Below are 20,819 nucleotides of genomic sequence, written 5' to 3'. Positions count from 1 at the left end.
TTATTACTTCACTTTACCAGGCAGTGTGTTTTGGAATTCCATAGAAAGGATATTGCTAAGTAATACACACACTATCTTAGTTACAATAAAGGGACTGATTTTGTTTTTAATCTACATTACATCAATAAGAAATGCTCTCATGAATCTTAGAATAAGGAGGATTGTATATTGTAGTTTCATGAAATACTTTTAAAGGTGCAAAACTTGTATTTTCATTGGACACACGTGTGGACAAAACAATGACAGTCCAAAAGCTAACAGTGCTTTCTCAAACCGATTCATCAGACCTTGTTGACCGCACCATGACATTAGCTTACTCATTAAATCTCTCTGACAAACAAACAGAACATTTAACAGAAGTATGTTAAAAGCTTACGAAAACACACAGATAAAACTCCAAAAGGTACGAGAAGTTGTAAGACAATTATCAACTTGATACTAAAGACAAAACCTTTCTAGTTAGGGATTCTTCAGGACTTCACTTTGCTGTAAATTAGTTTTAGCACAGGACTGTCTCAGTCTGGCTCTTGTGTTCAGTACAAATGACCCATTTGATACCAACCTGGTCTTATACTCAAGGTTGGCAAAAAATAATACTTAGTAATATGCCTCATGTATGCAATTTTTTTGTTAGCAACTGCCACTATTTACAATAATATTTAAAAATATTCATATATGTATGAATGTGGCTGTGCTTTACAGAGAAGCATGGAATCAGCTGTCATTTCTTCAGTTTGCCTTTTACTTCTGCAGCCAATTCTCCAGAATACATTTGCAAATAGATACGTGCACATTATACACACACACACAATTTGTATTTGTATATATACATATATTCAGCTCTGGAAAAAATTAAGAGACCACTTAAAATTGATTTCTGAACTTGGAGTGGTCTCAATTTTTTCCAGAGCTGTATATACACACACAGTCACACACACACTTATTTTAAAAGTTTACATTCCATATCCCATAATGATAAAGAAAAAAACATGACAAATTAAAATGCATTCTAAGCTTCCTATAGTCCTTCATAATACTGTTAAAATAAATTCAATGATTAAAAAATACTCTAATACTATCTTGTACAGGGACAAATGTGAAAACAATGATGAAAATATGGCAGCTGTAACCTCCTGAAACTTGATTGTCAGTTGAAAAAAATGTTGCGAATCAGAGTTGTCAATTATCAACACATGGAACATGTATATTTTCAACTTGATCTACAAAGAAAAAACAAGGTTGTTTACGTCCTGACCTAAATTTAACAGTGTGTAATTAAATATGAATATTAAAATTAATCACAAACACTGTGCAGCTCAAGGATATAATAGGAAGACTGGAACAATATATGCACATTCCAGTTAGTTAATATATCTAAAATATATTAACTAAAAAAGTGAAGATGAACCTGGGAAGGAAAGGAGGATTTAGTTTCAAATAAACCTCAAAAAATGTTAAATAAAAAAAATAAAACCACACAATCTATGGGGATCTCGATCACGAAGCTTTAGGAGAAATGCCAAATACAAAGGCAAAAGTGTGCTGCAATGCATGTGTGCACAGCGTTAATGTTCGGAAAAGAAAGCACCAAAAACTGAAATTAAGAGAATCAAAAAATTAGGTATGCCAATGCAGAGTAGACATTTAAATACAAGTCACACAAAAAAATACTATTCTTTAAAAAAAATTAAATTAGACATGCTATTATACAGCTCTTACCAAATACAGCAGTTTTATTAACGCCATTCATCCACATATTCTCATTTTGTGACATCACCATAACAAAACTCTTACAATTCTCAGAAATCATTTCTTTGTTGAATACCAAACAACTTATTTACAGTGTGTACCCTAGGTGCTCAGCAACCCACTCATTTTCATCTGGCAGACTTTCCTTTTGCAATGACATTAATAGCATCTATCAAGCCCAAGTCTGGGCGATTAAAAAGTGAACCAGTAAAATTGCACTTGAGAGATCTCCCTGTTCGTTATTATTTATTTTCCAAACTATAATGTGTCAGCATTACCTACTACTCAGAGAAGTCAAATAAAAATGACACTTTATTAGCATTAATCAGAACAGATTTGGCTTAACAATCGCTAAAACGTACTAGAGAAGACAAACGCAGTGTAGGATGTGCTTCTGGATACACACATCTGTGAGAGAGAAGCCTGGTCTGCTTGGCACTTTTTAGGCCTATAATAGTTTCTTGTTCTATTTTCTCTCTATATTGTAACTCCTTGCAAACACAGACCATCAGCTACTAAGTTCAGAGTATGCAAACTGGGGAATCATCCTAACAAAGGTGGTACAAGCAGAAAAAAAAAAAACATAAAAAGGTGCAGGCAAATGTCTTAACCCCACTGATAAAAGTTCACCTCATTTATGATTTTTAGGAAGTAGCCTAGCAAACCAGTAACCAGTGCAATGCCAAACAGAAATTGCCCTCGTCATCCTGCGGACTGCCTTCACTCGTGGTCTGGAGAAGCTAAACGGTCAGGCCTATATCAGATACTTTTCCTGCTTCTCATTGGCTCTGTTAGGTAGACAGCAGTTGCAAACTGAAAAACAAAACAAAAAATCCTACAGTAGAACAGAGAATGAGAATCAAGAAAAACAAAATAGTAATGCTATGAATTCAGACCACCACTGGAGATTCAAACACGCCCGATGCCTATTTCCTGAACTCGACAGCGCATGCAGCTGCGTGAATGACGTCATCCTGGCGTGAGAGGCGTGCTGTCGGCCGGCTGGACAGGGCCCGTGGAGTTCTGCTGGTCAGTGCTGTGCAGTACAGGTCAGGATTGTCGCTCACACTCAATTTATGCCACATAATGGTACTGGTTGGGATTGTCCTTGTCCCTCTCCATGTAGTCTCGGTCAATGAGGGATTCAATTCTCTTCTTCAGGTCTCCAGGCTGCAGGAGCCATCACAGAGAGGGAAGACAAAATGAATGCACGGTAATAAAACAGTGAAATTCTCCAGACTTATCTGCTGCTTGGCTTTGGTTCTGGACTTCTCTGCAGTTTAATCTATTGTAGGGGTTAATGAAAATTCTTTGCAATTGATAGTACAAAAAAATATTAAAATACAAATAGCTACTGGGGTCTGGGAATACATCTTTATAAAAGTAAGGATCACATCTTATGGTGGTTTCATGAAGCAGTTAAGGTGTTAGGATGAGCTGGGTGTCTGATTGAACTATACTGAGCCAGTTCTGATCTGATCTGCCTCTGGCACTCGACCAGAGAGAGCTTACCATTAATATCAATGACAAGACAAATGACTTTCACAAAGCCCGTGTCTGGCGGTGGTCTGGAACATTACAATAACCAATGTATAAATAAAGAAATAACAATGAATCAGATTACACTGGGATCGTGTCGTCTAATTGGCTAAAGGTATAAATCTGTAAAGAGAAACACATAGACAGATAGACAGGATAGACAGACACAGGACAGTACAAGTGAGAGGCAGCCATCTTGTTCTGTTGCTAGTTTCAGACAGTCTTAGCATTCCTGATATTGTTTTAACTGCCATAATTGAAGTTAATCTTGTCTGTAGTTTGCCTTAATTTAAGTCAATTCAGTACAGCTGCTGAGTTGGTGAAAGTAAATAGGTTGAAGGCAAGGTGATTTAGTCTAGGACTAACAGGATTTCAGTTAAGTGAGTTGTGCCAGGTGGATCTAGTTGGAGCCAGTTAGGTGTGAATTGGGGGCAGGTAGAATAAAGCTGCTTAAAGCTGCTGTTGAGAAAGCTGCGATTTTTCTTGGTGACAAAAAAGTGACCAGGGGACAGAAACCAAGAGCCCAAATAAACAAACAAAAAAAACCTTGCAAAATTTAGAAACATGTGGCCACTACAGTGTCAGGTTTGCAGAATGATTGCCTTCCTGGATGAACTCATCCAAGAAGATTTCATCTGTGAACGATGTCAACATGTTGAAATTCTAGAGATCAAGGTCTGTGATCTTGAGGCTCAGCTTTTTCATCTGCACTGTATTAGTGATATAGAAGAATTGGTCAATCAGCCCATGTGAGCGATGGTGTGCATACCCAAACTTAGGAGAGTTGAGAACTTAGAACAGGAAGGTGGACAGAACTGCTGTGGTTACAGTAGATCATAACTGCAAAAAAGGGCACACACAACCCCTAGAGACACCCCAAGAGCTAGAAATGCCCAACAGGTTCCAACTGCTGGACACCGACTTGGACAGTGACGGCTCAGAGGGGGGCTAATGCATTGGGAGAGCGTATGTGCAGAGTAATTGAGAATCTTTTAAACTACGGACCAGGGGGGCAGGGAGGTCTGACAATGGGAGATGTTCCACAAATGAAAGAAAACCAAGGGAAACTGCTAGTAGGAAAGTCCTGAAATGTTTGTACATCAATGCCAGGAGTATAAGGAACAAGATGTTAGACCTGGAAGCCACAGTGCTGGCGTGTCACTATGATGTTGTAGGAGTGACAGAAACATGGCTTACAGAAAATGAAGGGGATGAATACCAGTTGAAGGATACACACAGTTTAGGAGAGACAGGCAAAATCGAAGAGGGGGTGGGGTAGCATTACAGAATAACTCAAATTAGATCCCAGTAACGGAACAGAATCTTTGTGGGTTCAACTTCTGAAGTAAAAATGTCCACTATAAGTACACTATGGGAGGAATAGAACTAGATGAAGTAACACATGAGAAAGACCTAGGAGTCTATGTGGACTCCTCACTTTCTCCATCCAAACAATGTGGGGAAGCAATAAAAAAGTGAACAGTGTGTTAGGGTATATTGTGAAAAGTGTAGAATTGAGAACAAGGGCAGTAATCTTCAGACTGTACAATGCACTAGTTAGAGCTCATCTGGATACTGTGGACAGTTCTGGGCTCCACACTTCAAGAAAGATATCGCTGCTCTAGAGGCAGTTCAGAGGAGAGCAACCAGACTTATTCCAGGTCTGAAGGGAATGTCCTACTGAGAGACTGAGGAACTGAACCTTTTCACCCTGGAACAGAGGAGACTACGTGGGGACTTGATTCAAGTCTTCAAAATCATAAAAGGCATCGACTAGGGCTCGGCGATATGACTTTAAAATGATATCTCGATATTTTTTGGAAGTTTGGGCGATAAACGATATATACCTTGGTATGCCTTATTTTTATCCAATCTACAAAATAAGACCAAAGACATTTAAACAACAAGTCTTTATTTAATCATTAAATATGCAAAACTAACAAAATCTACATGCAGGCTGTCATGGTAAATATATGCAGAATGCAAAATATAACAGTGCAAGTGGTGTGTTATTACTATTACGTGTGTTATGTTATGGGATATATATACACACACACGATTTACTGTCACATAACAATAACACAAGTAATAGTAATCACGCAACATGTGCTGTAAAATGGTATAGATTCAGTTATATTTACCACAGCCGGGTTTACAGTGGCGCATTAACATCTGCTAGACAGCGACATTTCCTCTCTGACTGTCGCATTTCGATTCTACTTACTGGAACAGCACGTGTCAATACTAAATAGTTAATAATAATAATAATAATAATAATAATAATAATAATAATAATAATAAAAGCTGTTATACCACTTCACCATCTAATGAAACTTTCTGCATCTGTTTGCATTGCTTTCCAATTTATTAAAATGCAAACAAACTATTATTCTTTAATTTTATACAAATTATATCCGGTTATGTCTTGGTTATGTTGGTTATTCTGTGTCAGGTCTCTCTCCTCATGTCTGTCTGTGTTTCTAATGCTCATTTCTTGCTGCACCCAGCAAGTGTGGAAGAACCGGGAGAACGCAAAGCGTCCAAATGACGAAAAATACTGCCTTAAAGAGTGCAATTTGCGACACCACGATATAAACGATAAAGCATAATATGAAACGATAGACGTTTTTCTATCGTCATACGATATATATATCGTCATATCGCACAGCCCTAGCATCGACTACATCAAACCAAAGTTTTTCCAGATCAGCAGGGACACACGCACCCGGGGACACAAATGGAAATTGGGCTTCAAGGCATTCAAGACAGAAAACAGGAGACACTTCTTCACACAGAGAGTTGTCACAATCTGGAACAAACTCCCCAGCGATGTGGTTGAAGCTGAAAATTTGTGAACATTTAAAAATAGACTAGATAGTATCCTTGGATCACTTAGTTATTAATGGACACCAAACGAGCACGATGGGTCGAATGGCCTCCTCTCATTTGTAAACGTTATGTTCTTATATATATAGAAAAGAGAAATTAAAATTTTATATTTTATTTATTTATTAAAATACTGTTTGTAAAATTAAATTTAGCTTGGATTTAGCCAGAAATAAGCAAAGCTTATCAAATCTCTAAAAGCATTCCAGGTTCAATTACCAGTAATTTGAGTCTTTCTTTAAAAAAAATATGGTGAATTGAAGCATGCAGATGGGAAATTCTGACAGCAAATACAATGTGCCAAGTGCGAGTGAAGCCAGGGAGACTACATACCTTAACTGGGAACTTGAGCTGGTTGTAGAGCTCTGACACCAGCAGGTTATGGCTCAAGGTCTTCCTCATCTTCATGATGCGGACAATGGCGGCGTCGATCTGGTACTGCCTGTCCTGGAACACGCGCTCTGTGGTGCTCACCTGCTCTTCCACCTGAGCAGACAGAGAGAGAGCAATAGAGATATTAATTGTAAACAGAGAGTCTGTAGATACATGTTAAAGTCTCGCATGTATAATTGTGATATTAATTGTTCCTCATTGCCCTGTTCTTGAACACTGGACCTGTATTGTCAATGCTTTGACAACAGTGATGTAACTTAGTCATGTCAATAAAGCTTTTTGAGTTTGAATTTAATTGAAATGGATTGAGCAAGAGAGAACAGATAGAGAAGGGGTGGGGGCAAGGACAGGCGGCTTTTTATAACTCCTGGCTGCCTTCATCCCAGCTGCACACTTCACCACTCAGGGTCCTTCATGTTCCCACATCAAACTGGAACCACAGGTGATCCACAATCTGGGTCACAATAGCCTAGAGGTCCTCAAATGACTGACTTATTCAGGTGCTTTCTTAATCCTAACTCAGAACTGAAGGCAGGACAAATGTGGACTGATACTGTCAAAAAAATAATTTTGTGTCGATACTTTGCACTGCAATGCTGAAAACCACAAGAACTCCCTCAATTTCCCCTAAAAACTAAATGTGATACTGGGGAGTCAAACAAGGTGTGAAAACTACATACGGTCTCCTTCATCTGGATCTGGTTGATCTTGATCCTGAACAGTTTATGCTTGAATTCGTTATTGAAGAGGAACTTGTCTCCGTCCTCCACGTCCTTGCCCTTGGGGGTTTTGTTGAGCACTCTGGCTTTTCCACAGGCCAGAGACTGCAGCGTCCTCCTCAGCTCACTGTCCTCTGGGGGAGAAAATCAACACCAAATTTGGTTGAAATGAGAAAATACAGAAACATTTTGCATTGAGTAAGTATTCCTGTGTGATTCACCTGCCTCCATTACATCTACATGTTTCTCATGAAATAACGGAACCAGTAAACTAAATAAACAAGACAGTATAACTAAATTCTAATGTCTTCAGAACGTATTAAATAGTATTTTGGATTATAACCTACACTGGCTGTGCATCTATGCCCTAGAGCTCAAATGTTTATTTTCCATAATGAAAAAACTCTATTATTATACATTATAATCATGAATAGGATTGTTTTTAACCCTGGGGCTGTGTACCTATTCCAGTGGCAGTTTTGATGTCCTCCAGGGTGAACTCATCCCCTTCGTTGAACATGAGCAGCACCAGAGTCTGGAAGAGGGACACCTGCAGCTCCTTTTTACCCTGAGGAGGAAATACCAGAGGTCACCGAGTTAGTGGTTCTGAAGTCCACTGTACTGACTGACCACAGTGCACACTCGAGAGGAAACAAGAGGAACTGACCAAAACATGTCTGTCTGAGGAGGCTGCCTTTAAAGTTGCTACATAATGTTTTGACTGGAACTCAACCACAACCAACATTAACTTTACTTGTTTTATTGTTGTTATCGATATTGAAACTAAACAGGAAAATGCTTGTTAAACTATACATGTTATACAGGAAAATAAAGTTGAACAACAACTATTTTTCAAACTAGTTGGCTGCGTTTTGGCAGGGTCACACTTGCACAAGAAAAGAAGAAAGACACAGAAACACAATATCACAATTTTACCCCCATCTTTATACTTTGAGGTAACCCACCCATACTGCCTCACACTTCCACAGAACAGCAGAGTCTCCTAGATGAGTCCCAGAGCTACAATTTCAGGTTAATTAGGAAATTGGCCGAGACATCCAATCCATTGCTATTGTTTCGTCTCATTAATACTTTAGTATGCCTTTGAAGTCACTTTGCGCATCTGAAACTCACAGGCTTCTACAATATTAAAGCAGTAGTATGCTCTCAGCTTTCACTTTGGATGTAGTACGTTTTGCATGTGCATTAAAAACCAGAAAAGAAAAGCCAAGAGAAGCCCAATGGAGAAAAAACTAAAAAAAAAAAAAAATCGCATTTCAACATGTTCTACACATAAACTGAACTCCATGTCCTGTAAATGAACTGTATACTTTGTTGTGGTTTTATACAAACTTCCTGTTTAGAGCATGAACTGAAAGAAAGCTTCTGGCAGGAATGGTAGACACAAGAGGCCGAGGCCGAGCTGGAGTACTCACCTCCTTAAACTGGGATTTGAGGACGGCGTGGCCCAGTGTGGGCTGCCACTGCAGTTTCCGGCCGCTGTGCTTCCCCAGGTAGAACATCTTGAATACTTCCTGCAGTTTCACCATCTGGATGAACAGGAAAACAGCCCCACTAAACTACACATCTGCTATTTTCAGACTCCCAATTCACCCCCGTCATTTAAAATTCACACCCTTCATAAAATTGATGGGCTGTTAGTGTACAAAATGTATATTTGTGTACCATAATTTAGCTAAAGTGTGCACAAACCACCCATACCTGCATGGAAGAGTGACATGAATCATAGAACAGAAAAACAAAACAAAAAAAAACAGGACAATCGTTGACTTAAAAGTTTTGAACAGAAGACAAGAGTACAGATGTGAATATTAGTGGTGATGTTTAGTTCTACCACATTAGTTCTTACCTCTGTGGGCAGATGGACCTCCATGGGTATGTACGTAGGCCAGTAGCCCATCGTAAGGATGTTAACAGTGAGCTCTATGTTGCCAGGGTCACTCTGATTTTGAATATACTGAAGAAAAAAACACCTTGTCATACAAATGCTTAAAGAGGAAATTCTCATAATTAAACAGAATTGTATCTTATGGGTTTCTTAAAATCTCCCAAGTTAAGAAATCTCCATTATAAACTGTGTACCTGTTTGAACTGAATCATGACATCTTTGGAGAGCTCCATGTCTTTGAACATGCCCTCCAGCTTGCTGGTAAAGGCCGCTCCACATTCTGCAGAACATTGAAGCACAATGGCATAGAATCACTTTTATTACATATGTAAAGCTTTTTAAGATAAACCCTCAAATTCAATGCTAGATTAAAGGTTGAGAAGCTAAACATAAATGTATATTAACTGCAGTATAATAAAAAAGAGTGACGAGAATCAAATATGTCAATAGTCACAGTAACATTCTGGGCAGCAGTAATGCGGCCGAACTAAAATACTTCAAAGCTTAACATTTCAATTAATAGCACAAAAAGGACTATAATGCTGCTGATGTAACAACAATCACATGACTATTTTAAATGTATCATTTTTAAATGAATTAAGTCCCTGACAGTTCATTGGTACAAGTCCACAGCCTGCAGTTAAAGCCGTTAGGCTACCGAGACTTGCACAGCCACTTACCATGTTTGAGTTTGGACAGCATGGATTTCTCAGCATCTACTGAAGCACTCTTCCCAACCAGCAGCCTCTTGGCTAGATCTTTCTTGTAAAATGCTTCAAACACATCTTTGCCTGTTTAAAAATGAAACCACAACTGTTGATTAGATGCCCATTTTTGTTTACAATACAAAAAAATCCTGCACTCCCCCCCAAAAAAGATTAACGAATTAAGGGAGAAAAACAGACAGACAAAAAATAAAGCCCAACTGACCATGAATGAACCGGAAGATGATCATGATTTTGTCCAGTATTCTCTCCAGTTCCTCATCTGTTGCTTCTTTATTTCCAGCACGCAGTTTTGAATCAACATACTTAGCTGTGAAGATAAATATTAGGGGGGACGTTAAAAAGCACAACAAACAGAGCAATTACAGATCATTAGAAAGAAGAACGTAAACAGTAAATTTTCACCACAGATTGGAATAAAAATATATAAAATAATATACTTTTCCATTATTAATGTTACCTGATAGGATTAAATGTTGCTTTATTTTAAGTCAACTGATTAATGTAAAAAACGTAAAACACTGAATTCACATCAATTTAAATTGTCCTTTTCCCAGATGTAAGAAAGCAGTTGCATATGATTATTTTTCCAGTGTGAAATAAATGAGTTAAGATATCAAAATAAATCTCTTATGAGACCTCATAAGACACATAACCAAGCACCTTTTTGCTGTAAAATGACAAATTAAAAAACATGAAAATAACCAGAAGCAGAGAACAAGATAACTGTAAACATTTTATATACACTGTATACAAAATAAGATTGTGCCAATAGTGTCAGAGACCAACAAAACAATGCATCAATAAATGGTTCTCAGTAAGTAGGTCTGTACCTATAAGCTCAGCAGGCTTGTTGGGCCTCTTGTTGATGAAGGTCTCGAAGGACTCCTTCATGGAGTTGACAAAGGTCTCATTCTTCTGGAAGCAGGACTCAGTGATGTTTTGGATCTTGTCTTTGAAGTCCAGCAGGTCTTGCACCATGTCCTTGTCCTTCTCCGGGGTTGCCACGATGGTAATGCCAAAGTTCTGTCAACACACAGAGCCACACATCCCTGCATATGAGACTTTCCTAATATATTACAGCACTGAGGTACCGAAACACGGATGGGCTGCCATTTGCTATAAAAACACTCCACTGGAATCTCCACGCTTCACTGCTAGTCAAGGAAGTGAGAGACACTGAAGGATTTGGATATCAGTTGGATCAATCAAAGCTGCAGTAAGGTTCATGGACACATCATCAATCAAATGTGTAAATAGATCTCTCCTCAGTGGGTCTGCATTCAAAGGCACATTAACAAATCTAATTAAAAAATGTGCAAAACCATTCAGATATTAATTGGTTTAGGCAATGCAGCCTATGCATTCAATGTCACATTAAAAGGATCAGGTCTGACATTATAGCATATTGGCAATAAACACGACCAGTGCTTTCCTTTGCTTGGGTATTAAATAAATATTAAATATTAATTGAAAGACCACAGGATAACAGTTTATCTTGTGTGCAGAACAGTGATGCAGCTGTATGGTTTTGTCTGCAGGGCCTGCGATCTGTACCTTGATGTAATCTCTCCAGTGCTGTAGCAGGACCTGCAGCCCTCCCTTCACCTTGCTGAAGAGCTGATACAGCAGAGTGAGCTCTGCTACCCTGTTCCCATCAAGCAGGCTATCCAGACCTGCAGGCAAACCAGAGAGAGAGATTATTAAAACGTACATAAAAAAAAAGAGACATACAAACAGAGAAAACATTATAGATCAAATAAATATGAATGTTGAGTGTCAGTGTATTCTGGTATTTGTTTTCAAGAAATGTCTTTGCAGATTTATTAAAGTAGACAACAAATGTTTATTAGTAATGTTAACATCTCCTGGCAATTGGTCAATAAGGGACCAGTTTATTATGAGAAGAGGTTGTAAGTCATCCTGTCATGGGAGCCACTGCAGTTAGGATCCATCCTCACAAATTGCATTGATAAGTCTGGTTTGAAAAGCAGTGGCCTAACAGGAAACTGTCAAAGCTACCGGCGAAACTCTCTGGTCATAATTAACTTCAATTCGGAGCAAGGTATAGTGTGACAATAGTTCTGCCATGTTTGGCCTGGATGAAAGTATTGTTCCACCCTGGTTGGGTACATATAGACTCTTCATAACGAGGGGAAGATCAATGAATGGGACCAGGGTTGAACTGGGATTTCCATGGTTTTCCCAGGACTACACTTCCACTAGAATAGTGCACTTGTTGAGGCAGAGTTTGAAGAAAGGCATATTCAATAAACGTCTAAACAATTAAACCAAGCACTGAAATTGCAAATCAACCTTTTTGTAGGATGGCTGTCAAGTGTTCACCAAGAAGCTGCTTCTCCACAGTAAAAATTAGCTGTTTCCTATAAGGGAAGAAAAACATTTCAAGAGAAGTGAGATCACTCTGTAGACCAGGATAGAAAATAATAAATAATAAAGTTGTATTATTTTAGTTACCAATATGCTCTTGTAATGATATAAACATTTGATTTACGTTATTTCAGCTTATCACTGATAGTCATTTACATTTTGTGGACAGTTTGTTATAATGACAAAAACAAATGTGTATGGTCATTCTTTTGTTTTTGTTTTAGATAACTACACAACACTTAACTACAATAGGCCTTGTACACATTTATTTTCAGCAAGATTTAGTAAGATCTAATGTGTGTAAAATCTTCGACTGACTGCATAGCATCTGACCTATGTGACTGTAGCATGTGATATCTGCTATGTTAAAAAAAAAAAAGTCATATGCTTGTGTTGTATTGTATATTCTATCCTCATTGTCACTGGGACTCAGAGAGAAAGAGTGCCGACACTGGATTATAAAATAAACCCAGAAGCTTACAAGGAAAATTACACTCAAGACCAGGAGCTTATATGGAAATTTAGTCATGTACTCTTTTGCGTGGACAGTGGACAAATGCTAATTCTCAGATACTTTAAAAGAAAAAAGTTCTGGCTTGCTTTATATGTTCTGCTGATTTCTCCGGCCACTCTGGTTAATTCTCCTATTCTGCTTGTGTCAAACTCTTCAGTAGCACTTTGCATGAAGTACAGGTTTCCTCTCATGGCAGGGTCTGGGCACAGGGATAGCTGGAGGGCCACCGGGAATCTCCTTGGGCTTCTTCAGTGTGGTGAAGCAATACAAGACATTCAAAACCACCACCAAAGCCAAGACAGCATGGACTCACTGTGTGCTGTGGTCAAGGTATGTGATCACTCTGTCATTCTCCTCCTCCAGGCGCCTCTTGACGTGGTGAAGATACTCTGGTACCTATGGACAGGAACATGATATTTACTGACTTTTTACTGACCTTTGTGTGTTATCTTGTGTGGGGATAAAAGAAGCCCCAGAACTTGGACACAACCAAGCGAGACAGCAGCAAGCATACTGATGGAGAAACTACAGGGCGACTCAGTTATTCAAAGACAGTAGGCTTTCAGTGAAGGAAAACTAGAAAATATATTCTCTTATGGTAAGGACAGCAGGTTCAGACTATAATAAAGTGTTTTAGTGTGTTTACAGTAAGTTTTCTTACCTGACCTAGCCTGATCCTAAAACAAATAGTCCCCTGAGAAGATGACTGCATAGAAACATTGATAAAAAGCACAGTAGATGCTAAACTTGTGTCATTTAGATGCAGACATCTCCGTAAGACTTTCTCTGGCAACATCCCTGCTGGCTAAATAAGGAAGAGGGTCAGTCTTACCTCTCTCTCCTGCATTAATCTCTGGCCCTCTGCTGCATACAAACGATTTGTCTCCTTCAAAAACTTCTGCTCAAAAGACTCCTTGTACACCTAGGGCCAAAAGAGAAACTTCAACTATGAAATATTACATCTTTAAAGCCAACACAGTAAAATGTCTCCTGGCTCATTATGGTGACACATACAGATTCATTGATTCATTCATGCGTCATATTTGTGACACTGAATAATATGAAGAGGCAGCGTATTAACCACTGGTTTCAGCTAAATTTGGTTACAACAGTGACCTAAGCAAGCAGAAGACCCTGAGCTACTACCATGTCACATTAACTCATTGCTTAATCACAGGGTCATGCAAAGGTTTTCTTAAAAAGTACTCAGGCATGCAAAACAAATCACTCTGGCCTTTATCAATGCTGCCAAAAAAATATAACACCACTCTACAGCACAAACAACCTTCTATAATGGGACATTATCCAGAGTCTACAGTTGTGTGTTTCACAGAATGAGCAGCACATTTTAATAGCTTCAGTAATACAAAACCAAAATGAGACCCAATAGTTCTGACTGGTCAATCCACAGTCGTGCGGCACTTCCTGTTGTACAGCAGGTTCATTTGTTCTGACTAGTCTGGGCTGCCCACTCACCTGCAGGTCCGAGAGCATACTCAGCAGGCTGCGCAGAAGACTCCTGTCCACAGCCTCGCCACTGCGTTCCCGTTCCACCAGCTCCAAGATCCCGTCCACCGTCCTGCTCTGGACCATCTTATCAGTGATGATGTGGGTCCTGAACAGCTCCAGCCCCGTGTCCCTGTGAGGAGGTCACCCGCACACAGTCACAGGATATCTCAAATCAAGTAGCACACATTTTCTACGGGCCTGTTGTGAAATCACCCGATGTGAAGGTCAAATAATTATACTATTTCTTGACAACAACTAAACACCGAATAAGAGAGTCCGGAAATACATTAACTGAACTGGTTAAATGTGAAGAGGGTTGACACTTTGTACGATTGTCCTGTTTGTTTTGTAAGCCTGCAACATGCTTACATTATACCCCGTGTGGTGTTGATGAAGCCAGTGGGCCTGCCATCTCATTCCTGGCACAGAGCTGGTGTCATTGAGTACCAATAAGAGTTAGAGGGTCATTCTGGCAGAAAATAGTGCAGACGTCCCACAAAGGGGCTTTGTTCTCTGCAGTCACAAGACATTAACCCCACTGATAAAGCTCACGTGGGCTACTTTGAAGTGAAGCAAAGGCCAGGAAAATCACCCATCTTTACTCTATAATGTAAAATAACTGTTTCAGCAGGTCTAAAGATCTCAAACCTGGATAGCAACCTTCTGCACCAGCTTAGCAACTGGAACAGAAGTGTGGGAATAATGCAGAAAGGAATAAAAGCTTGGTGATGGAACTTACATCATAATATAATAACTAAGAAACACATCAGGAGCTTACCAAATGGACGGCAACATGGAGTTCTGTAGAACATACGTGCGATCCAAAAATAAGAAAATGCTCCTTATCATGATCTATATAAAATATAAAAAAAGACATTTTTTTTAATTGAATGGTTCAGCAGCCCTGTAGGTAAATATATATATTGTTCCATTTATTCCAATAAAAGTATTTTACACAGAACAGAAACTTTGTAATTCTCTTCCCCAAATCAACTGAATAATATTCTGAATAATTTAATAAACTAATAATTGAGGGAATTCCAAATCAATGGCCTTGCAAAGAGAGTCTGCAGGAAATACATTTTATATAATGAATAAAATACATCTAACACACTAACATAAGAGAAAAAAAAAAACTTACCATTTGCCTGCAGTGATCCTGCCAACATTTATTCATCCTTTTTAGAAAAGAAACATTGTCCAAAGAATCTGTAAACCAATATTAAGGAAAAACGTTACATAGGATTTCCCCCAAACTAAAAAGAAATGTGTCATCCCCCTTTCTTGTTTTTCTGTTTGTTCCCAGATCCTGTCTCTGGAAGTGCAAACCACGTATTCAACACATCCCAAAACACTGAAGCGTTTCAGTTGCATTGTCAATTGCATTGCAATATTCCACTGTGGAAAGACTCCACAAGTATGGGAGAAAGAAAGTGGCTCTACAGGCTGTAGCATACATCAGTGCGGAGAAAACAATAGCAATCTTACTCTGAACGAAGGGCTGAAAACACACTAATAAATTAAACAAAGACTAAATGTTATTGAATGTAATATACAGAAACTGTGTGGTTTATTAGATGATGGTTGTTTCTCAGCACTACCTGTCACTAGCCTGTGCAGCACAACACGCCTAGGGATGGGACACACTGAAGATCAGTATCTGAGACAGCAGATCTGGACAGACACTGCTTCACACTGCCATCTGGAGAAATATCCACATAACTGTTTAGTAAGTGACGTTTTTGATTGAAAACCTTCTGTTTTTTTATTTTTATGAACTTTCAACCCTATTCCCATTCATCAAAACAAAGTGGCTTATCTCGGGCATGCATTATGAGCTAGAACAACACTGTCTCCCAACTAGTGTGCAGCTTTCATGGAGGCTTCACAAGTGAATGTATGATGAACACTCCAAGAAAACATAGGCTGTCATTAATGTTGGGGTTGTTTTTCTGCTTTCTTTGACTGAGCTAAGTTTTCATTAGTGACACAGATGATGGTAGGTCTTATGGTTACACTGAGGTTCTTCCGAGAGTCATTTAGCAAAGTCTGAAAGTTTAAATTAAAGTAAATTTAAGTTAAAAGTTATATTGGGGTTACATTTTGGTTCAGACTAGGATTAATGTTGAAGTCCCCGGTAAACTAAGACACCCATTAAGGTTAGGAAAAAGTTTTTACCTCAATTGGATATAGATTTTTACATTAAAACATTGGCTAGGGTTGGGGTTTAGGGTTTTACGGCATAGGCAATAAATTGAAGAATTATAGAGCTGTATAGCTTGAAGCCTCTCAGTTTGGAGTCAAAGTTCAGAATAAAGCTTCTGATTATTTAACTAATTCATTGTTATGCCTGTATGCTAATACATAAACTAGAAGTTTAAAAGTACATTTAGGTAATGTTATACAAATCTTATGTTTTCTGATCAAATTCAATTCAGTTGAAGACTGCTCTAGAAACTAAAACAGTTCACTGTTTTTTCGAAGGAGCCACATTGGCAGAACAGTAAATAAAAGAGACGCTCTTACCGAAATCACCATAACCCACATTACATTGTACCGTTTGATTAAATTATAATTATTCTCTGCCACGGGAGCCACCAATTGCAGATTGGCGAGCCGCGCAATGAGTAACCATGAACTAAAAGAACAATTTTCCATCCCTGTGTGCGGAATCACAGCATGCTGGTTCCTGGGCAATAGGGCCTGTACCCAGAATTAGGTATTGGTTAAACATTTTAAGATGCTATTACAGTTTTACAAAGCTAGGTACACATAACCTGAGGTTACCCGTTATTTATTTACTTGTTGATTTCGGCTATGTTTGTAACATGACATTTTCAAACGAATACTGATGGTTTGTCACATAATTTTCTATTACAACCTTTGAATCCGAGGTGCCGAGCTGGGGGTTTCATGCTGATTACAAAACCATACACCTGACGCACTGACCTCACACACCATCCTACTTGTAGGCTGATGGGGGTGATGTGAGGTCAGTGTGTCAGGTGTATGTAGGCTCAGTGATGGACGACCCACTGATGCAAAAACTACTATGGATCTCCAATATGTGATCTATGAGGAAACAACAAAACAACAAACAACAAAGCCCATGAACTGAAGAAAACATTGTACTTCAGTGGTCTCTCGAGGCAGGGAAAAGGATATTCTCTGAACTGATGGATCTGAGCTTTCACATGATCTTCACACACCTGCCTGAGCTGCTTGTATAGTGTAGGAGACACTTTATAAGAGCAAAGGTTCTCCACCGCCTGAGGAAAGATCAAGAGAGTTATGATCATTAGGTTTACAACAAACAAGTAAACTAAAAACTCCAGTGAGCACATAAAAAGGAAGCATGTGTTACAATAAAGAACAATAACACAAACTACAGAGAAATGTATGGTGCGTTTTTAATATTTAAATTATTTTATCTGTGAGCAGGGTAGTACGTACTCACACCAGAACTTGGTTTCATGAATTTCTTCTGACTTGCAATCTCTAACAACCAGTCTTCCCTTACCATCATCTGCAGTAACTTTCATGCAATAGTTTTACATTAGTAGTCATTGTACATATTATAACTGTAATATATATAATCATACAATACCTTACTCCTACCTGCCAACATATATGTTTATGAAAGCAAAATTAGGATAATGTAATTATTTTCCAGAAGTATGAAGAATGCCTTACCTGATAGAGTTCTTCAAGGTTGTACTTAATTGAAGTGCTTTTCTGTATGGCTCCTACAGCTTCCTGAAGCTTTTTCCATGTTTCCTGAGTGTAACTGTCTAAGAGCTTTGGTCTGTCTAAAGATATGGAAGTAACAGATTCAATGGTGCAGTATAAACCTCTTAGTTGAAATAAGCAATACACAGCTTCTATGTGATGGGTCCTGGAAGATTATGAAATCGCTAAAGGAATACAAGTGGGACGAATTCTTTACATTTTATTGTATGTGCACCATTTAAAATGTTTTTAAAAACTGTCCTAGTGCCAGGAAGCAAATGCTTTACTGCTTTACTGGTAAAACACATTTCAAAGCAAATTGTATCTAAGTTTCACACTGCAAATGTTCTGATATGGTCAGATCTTGATTGTTCTGAGATGGCTATACACTGAATTGTCAGTGACCTCATACTCAGACAAGCTAGAATTTCTGAATTGCCAAGAAGGTGTCATCTGACCTAGCAAAGGTTTAAGTTACCATGGTCTAACTTATTAAACAAATGCTGAAAAACACAAAATAACTAATTTACACTGAATCTAAACTAGACACAAATGAGAGCAATGGGTGTCAACATAACCATTACCAATTTGTAAGTCTCAGATAATGAAAACAGCCAAGAAAATAGAAGAAAGAAACACTAGGAGGCTGAGTATCAGTTTGTGTCATAACAGATCTTGTTAATCTTGCTATTTCAGTTTTACTCAGGTGCTCCTATATCTAGACTGTTCTCTTCTAGAACCTGTACTGAATTATGTCTCAGAGGTGTGATGCAATCAGAGAAGGAACATTAAAAAAAACAAAGTGCGCAATTGCCCAATGTGATAGATGCACCACTACTGGTCCCTAACATTAATTACCAAACTGTAGTATAATCAATAGCCTATGTTTAAACTGAAAAGCAGATTCGGGGATCCATCTATTACTACTATTCAGTTTTGTATAACGCCACATTATATAAGCTTTGTGCACCACCACGTCAATCATTAAGCTGGTCAAATGCTTACTTTTTCCAACAGGTCCCAAAATGTGCAATACACGTGTGACGCGATCTGCTTGTGCACAAACTCTGATGCTAGCGCAGGCGCAAATGTGTGTTGTGTCCGGATTCAGGAAACGCATCAGAACACGACAACAGCTAGGACATCCAAAATAAACTGTGTCGAAATATGGAAATGTCCGTACGTGGGCCATTTTACCATAGCAGCAGTGCGATGGCAAGAAACCGAATTCAAATCGGTTGTTTCTACAAAATACACGAGTAATGAGAAAGTGGTATCTATAGGCACGAAAAGCAAAGTCATGGGGAACACACATGTAACAATTTGGCAAGAGTAAAACAGCACCGGCGAGTCGGAGTAGCTCAGGATTAGTCTGTGAAAGTAGCACTTATTCGTGACATTCACTGTAAGGTACCATACTACAGGCTACTACAGGCTGACATGACAATCCCCCAATTTCTGATGTTAAACTTTGTCACTGCACAATACGAGGGGCGTCCTTCGTTGTCACGTCCCAGGCCTGCACTAGATACGGCGCCATAACGAATCGGTGTAGTTTATATACAACTATATATATATATATATATATATACACTACGCATTTAAATATACACTTTTAACGTCACAGGTCGAATGCAGGTGCACTCGGAATTGTAATCGATCTCAGATCTAACCTACCTTTGAAGTTTTTAATAACTAATTTCTTAGATGCCCCTGGTTTGGAGGCAAGTGTGGACGTTTTTGTGAGTCCGTTGGTATGCTCTGCTAACGCGGAGAAGTTGGCTTTCTTGCTCTGCCGATTATCTTCTGCCATGCTCGTATAATGTGGGGAAGACCAGAAATGACAAACGGGTTTTCTCCCCTCCTCTCCTCTGGACTTGATACAAAGTCCCCGGGTTGTGCGATTTCTTTTTCAGAAGAAGTCACTTCCGATTGTGTTAGGTTGGTCGCTGTGTGGCTTAAAATTATCCATGTGTCGTCCCAGGTCAAAATCCTGCAGGGGTTGGTAGCATGAGTGTGCTTTTGTCACGTACTCCAATCACACTAGTTTCTCGCCATGGATCTCCTGGAGGCTTAGCTAGCAATGAACTAATTCTGTCGGTGAAGTCATAAGTACAGTTGCACTTGAGCGAGGCGTGGAAAAAAAGGGGGAAAGACAAAAACTATCTACAGGTTTTTGCAGGTAAATCCTCGGCAACCTGCTTTCCTGTTGCTAAAAAGTTATCCATTATATCATATAACGTTCTGTAGGAATCAGTCAGCCCAACTACATAAACTCCCAATAAACAATCTCAGCCGCTTCATCTTTAGGAAAGAAAAACCAACAAAATGGCTTCTTTCCCCACCTCCAAGCCAATGCATCTTGGGAGATTTTTTTTGTATTATTATTATTTTATTTTTTTCCACGATAAACTTAATATTGAGGTTATCCAATGATGTAGGATTGCGTTTAGTTCACCTAAACACGGGGTGAAACCATGTTATAGCAGTATCCGCGTTTTTGACATGTCTGAGAAAGAGACAGAGCTGTGGTGGTGCTCATGCATGTAATCATTTTTTAAATTAGATGTGAAAACATATGCCCTAACAAAACCACTGAAGATCCATACATTTGGAAGCATGTATGTGTTTAGATACGAGGTCGGCGATGTAAGGAGTGCATACATAGCATACATTAGCGTATGTGTATGAGTTGCATTCTGAATAAATCTCTGCTGTATAAATGCCCTTCTCGTTTAAGACAATTAAAAAGCAAT

General features: G+C 38.8%; 1 protein-coding gene across 2 annotated transcripts; it reads right to left on the bottom strand.

Annotated features, from left to right (window-relative positions):
- Positions 1-721: 721 nt before the first annotated feature.
- On the bottom strand, positions 722-20,796 carry cul4a (cullin 4A). Of its 2 annotated transcripts, none has more exons than XM_066706317.1 (20): positions 19,741-20,796; positions 18,028-18,143; positions 17,500-17,603; positions 15,476-15,545; positions 15,113-15,186; positions 14,302-14,464; positions 13,658-13,747; positions 13,139-13,221; positions 12,237-12,304; positions 11,478-11,596; positions 10,754-10,946; positions 10,126-10,230; positions 9,876-9,986; positions 9,390-9,475; positions 9,157-9,264; positions 8,723-8,836; positions 7,749-7,854; positions 7,248-7,420; positions 6,508-6,660; positions 722-2,919 (listed from the first exon to the last, which is right to left on the bottom strand). In XM_066706317.1, the coding sequence occupies exons 1-20, from the start codon at positions 19,874-19,876 to the stop codon at positions 2,824-2,826; spliced, it is 2,268 nt and encodes a 755-aa protein (XP_066562414.1). In that variant the 5' UTR covers positions 19,877-20,796; the 3' UTR covers positions 722-2,823. The 2 variants fall into 2 exon arrangements, with proteins under 2 accessions (XP_066562414.1, XP_066562413.1); XM_066706316.1 differs by lacking the exon at positions 19,741-20,796 and adding an exon at positions 19,069-19,505.
- Between the last annotated feature and the right edge of the window lie 23 nt (positions 20,797-20,819).

The sequence above is a fragment of the Amia ocellicauda genome, chromosome 6 (assembly GCF_036373705.1).
Source record: "Amia ocellicauda isolate fAmiCal2 chromosome 6, fAmiCal2.hap1, whole genome shotgun sequence".
Taxonomy (NCBI): Eukaryota; Metazoa; Chordata; class Actinopteri; order Amiiformes; family Amiidae; genus Amia; species Amia ocellicauda.
This window is presented reverse-complemented; position numbering and strand designations above follow the sequence as displayed.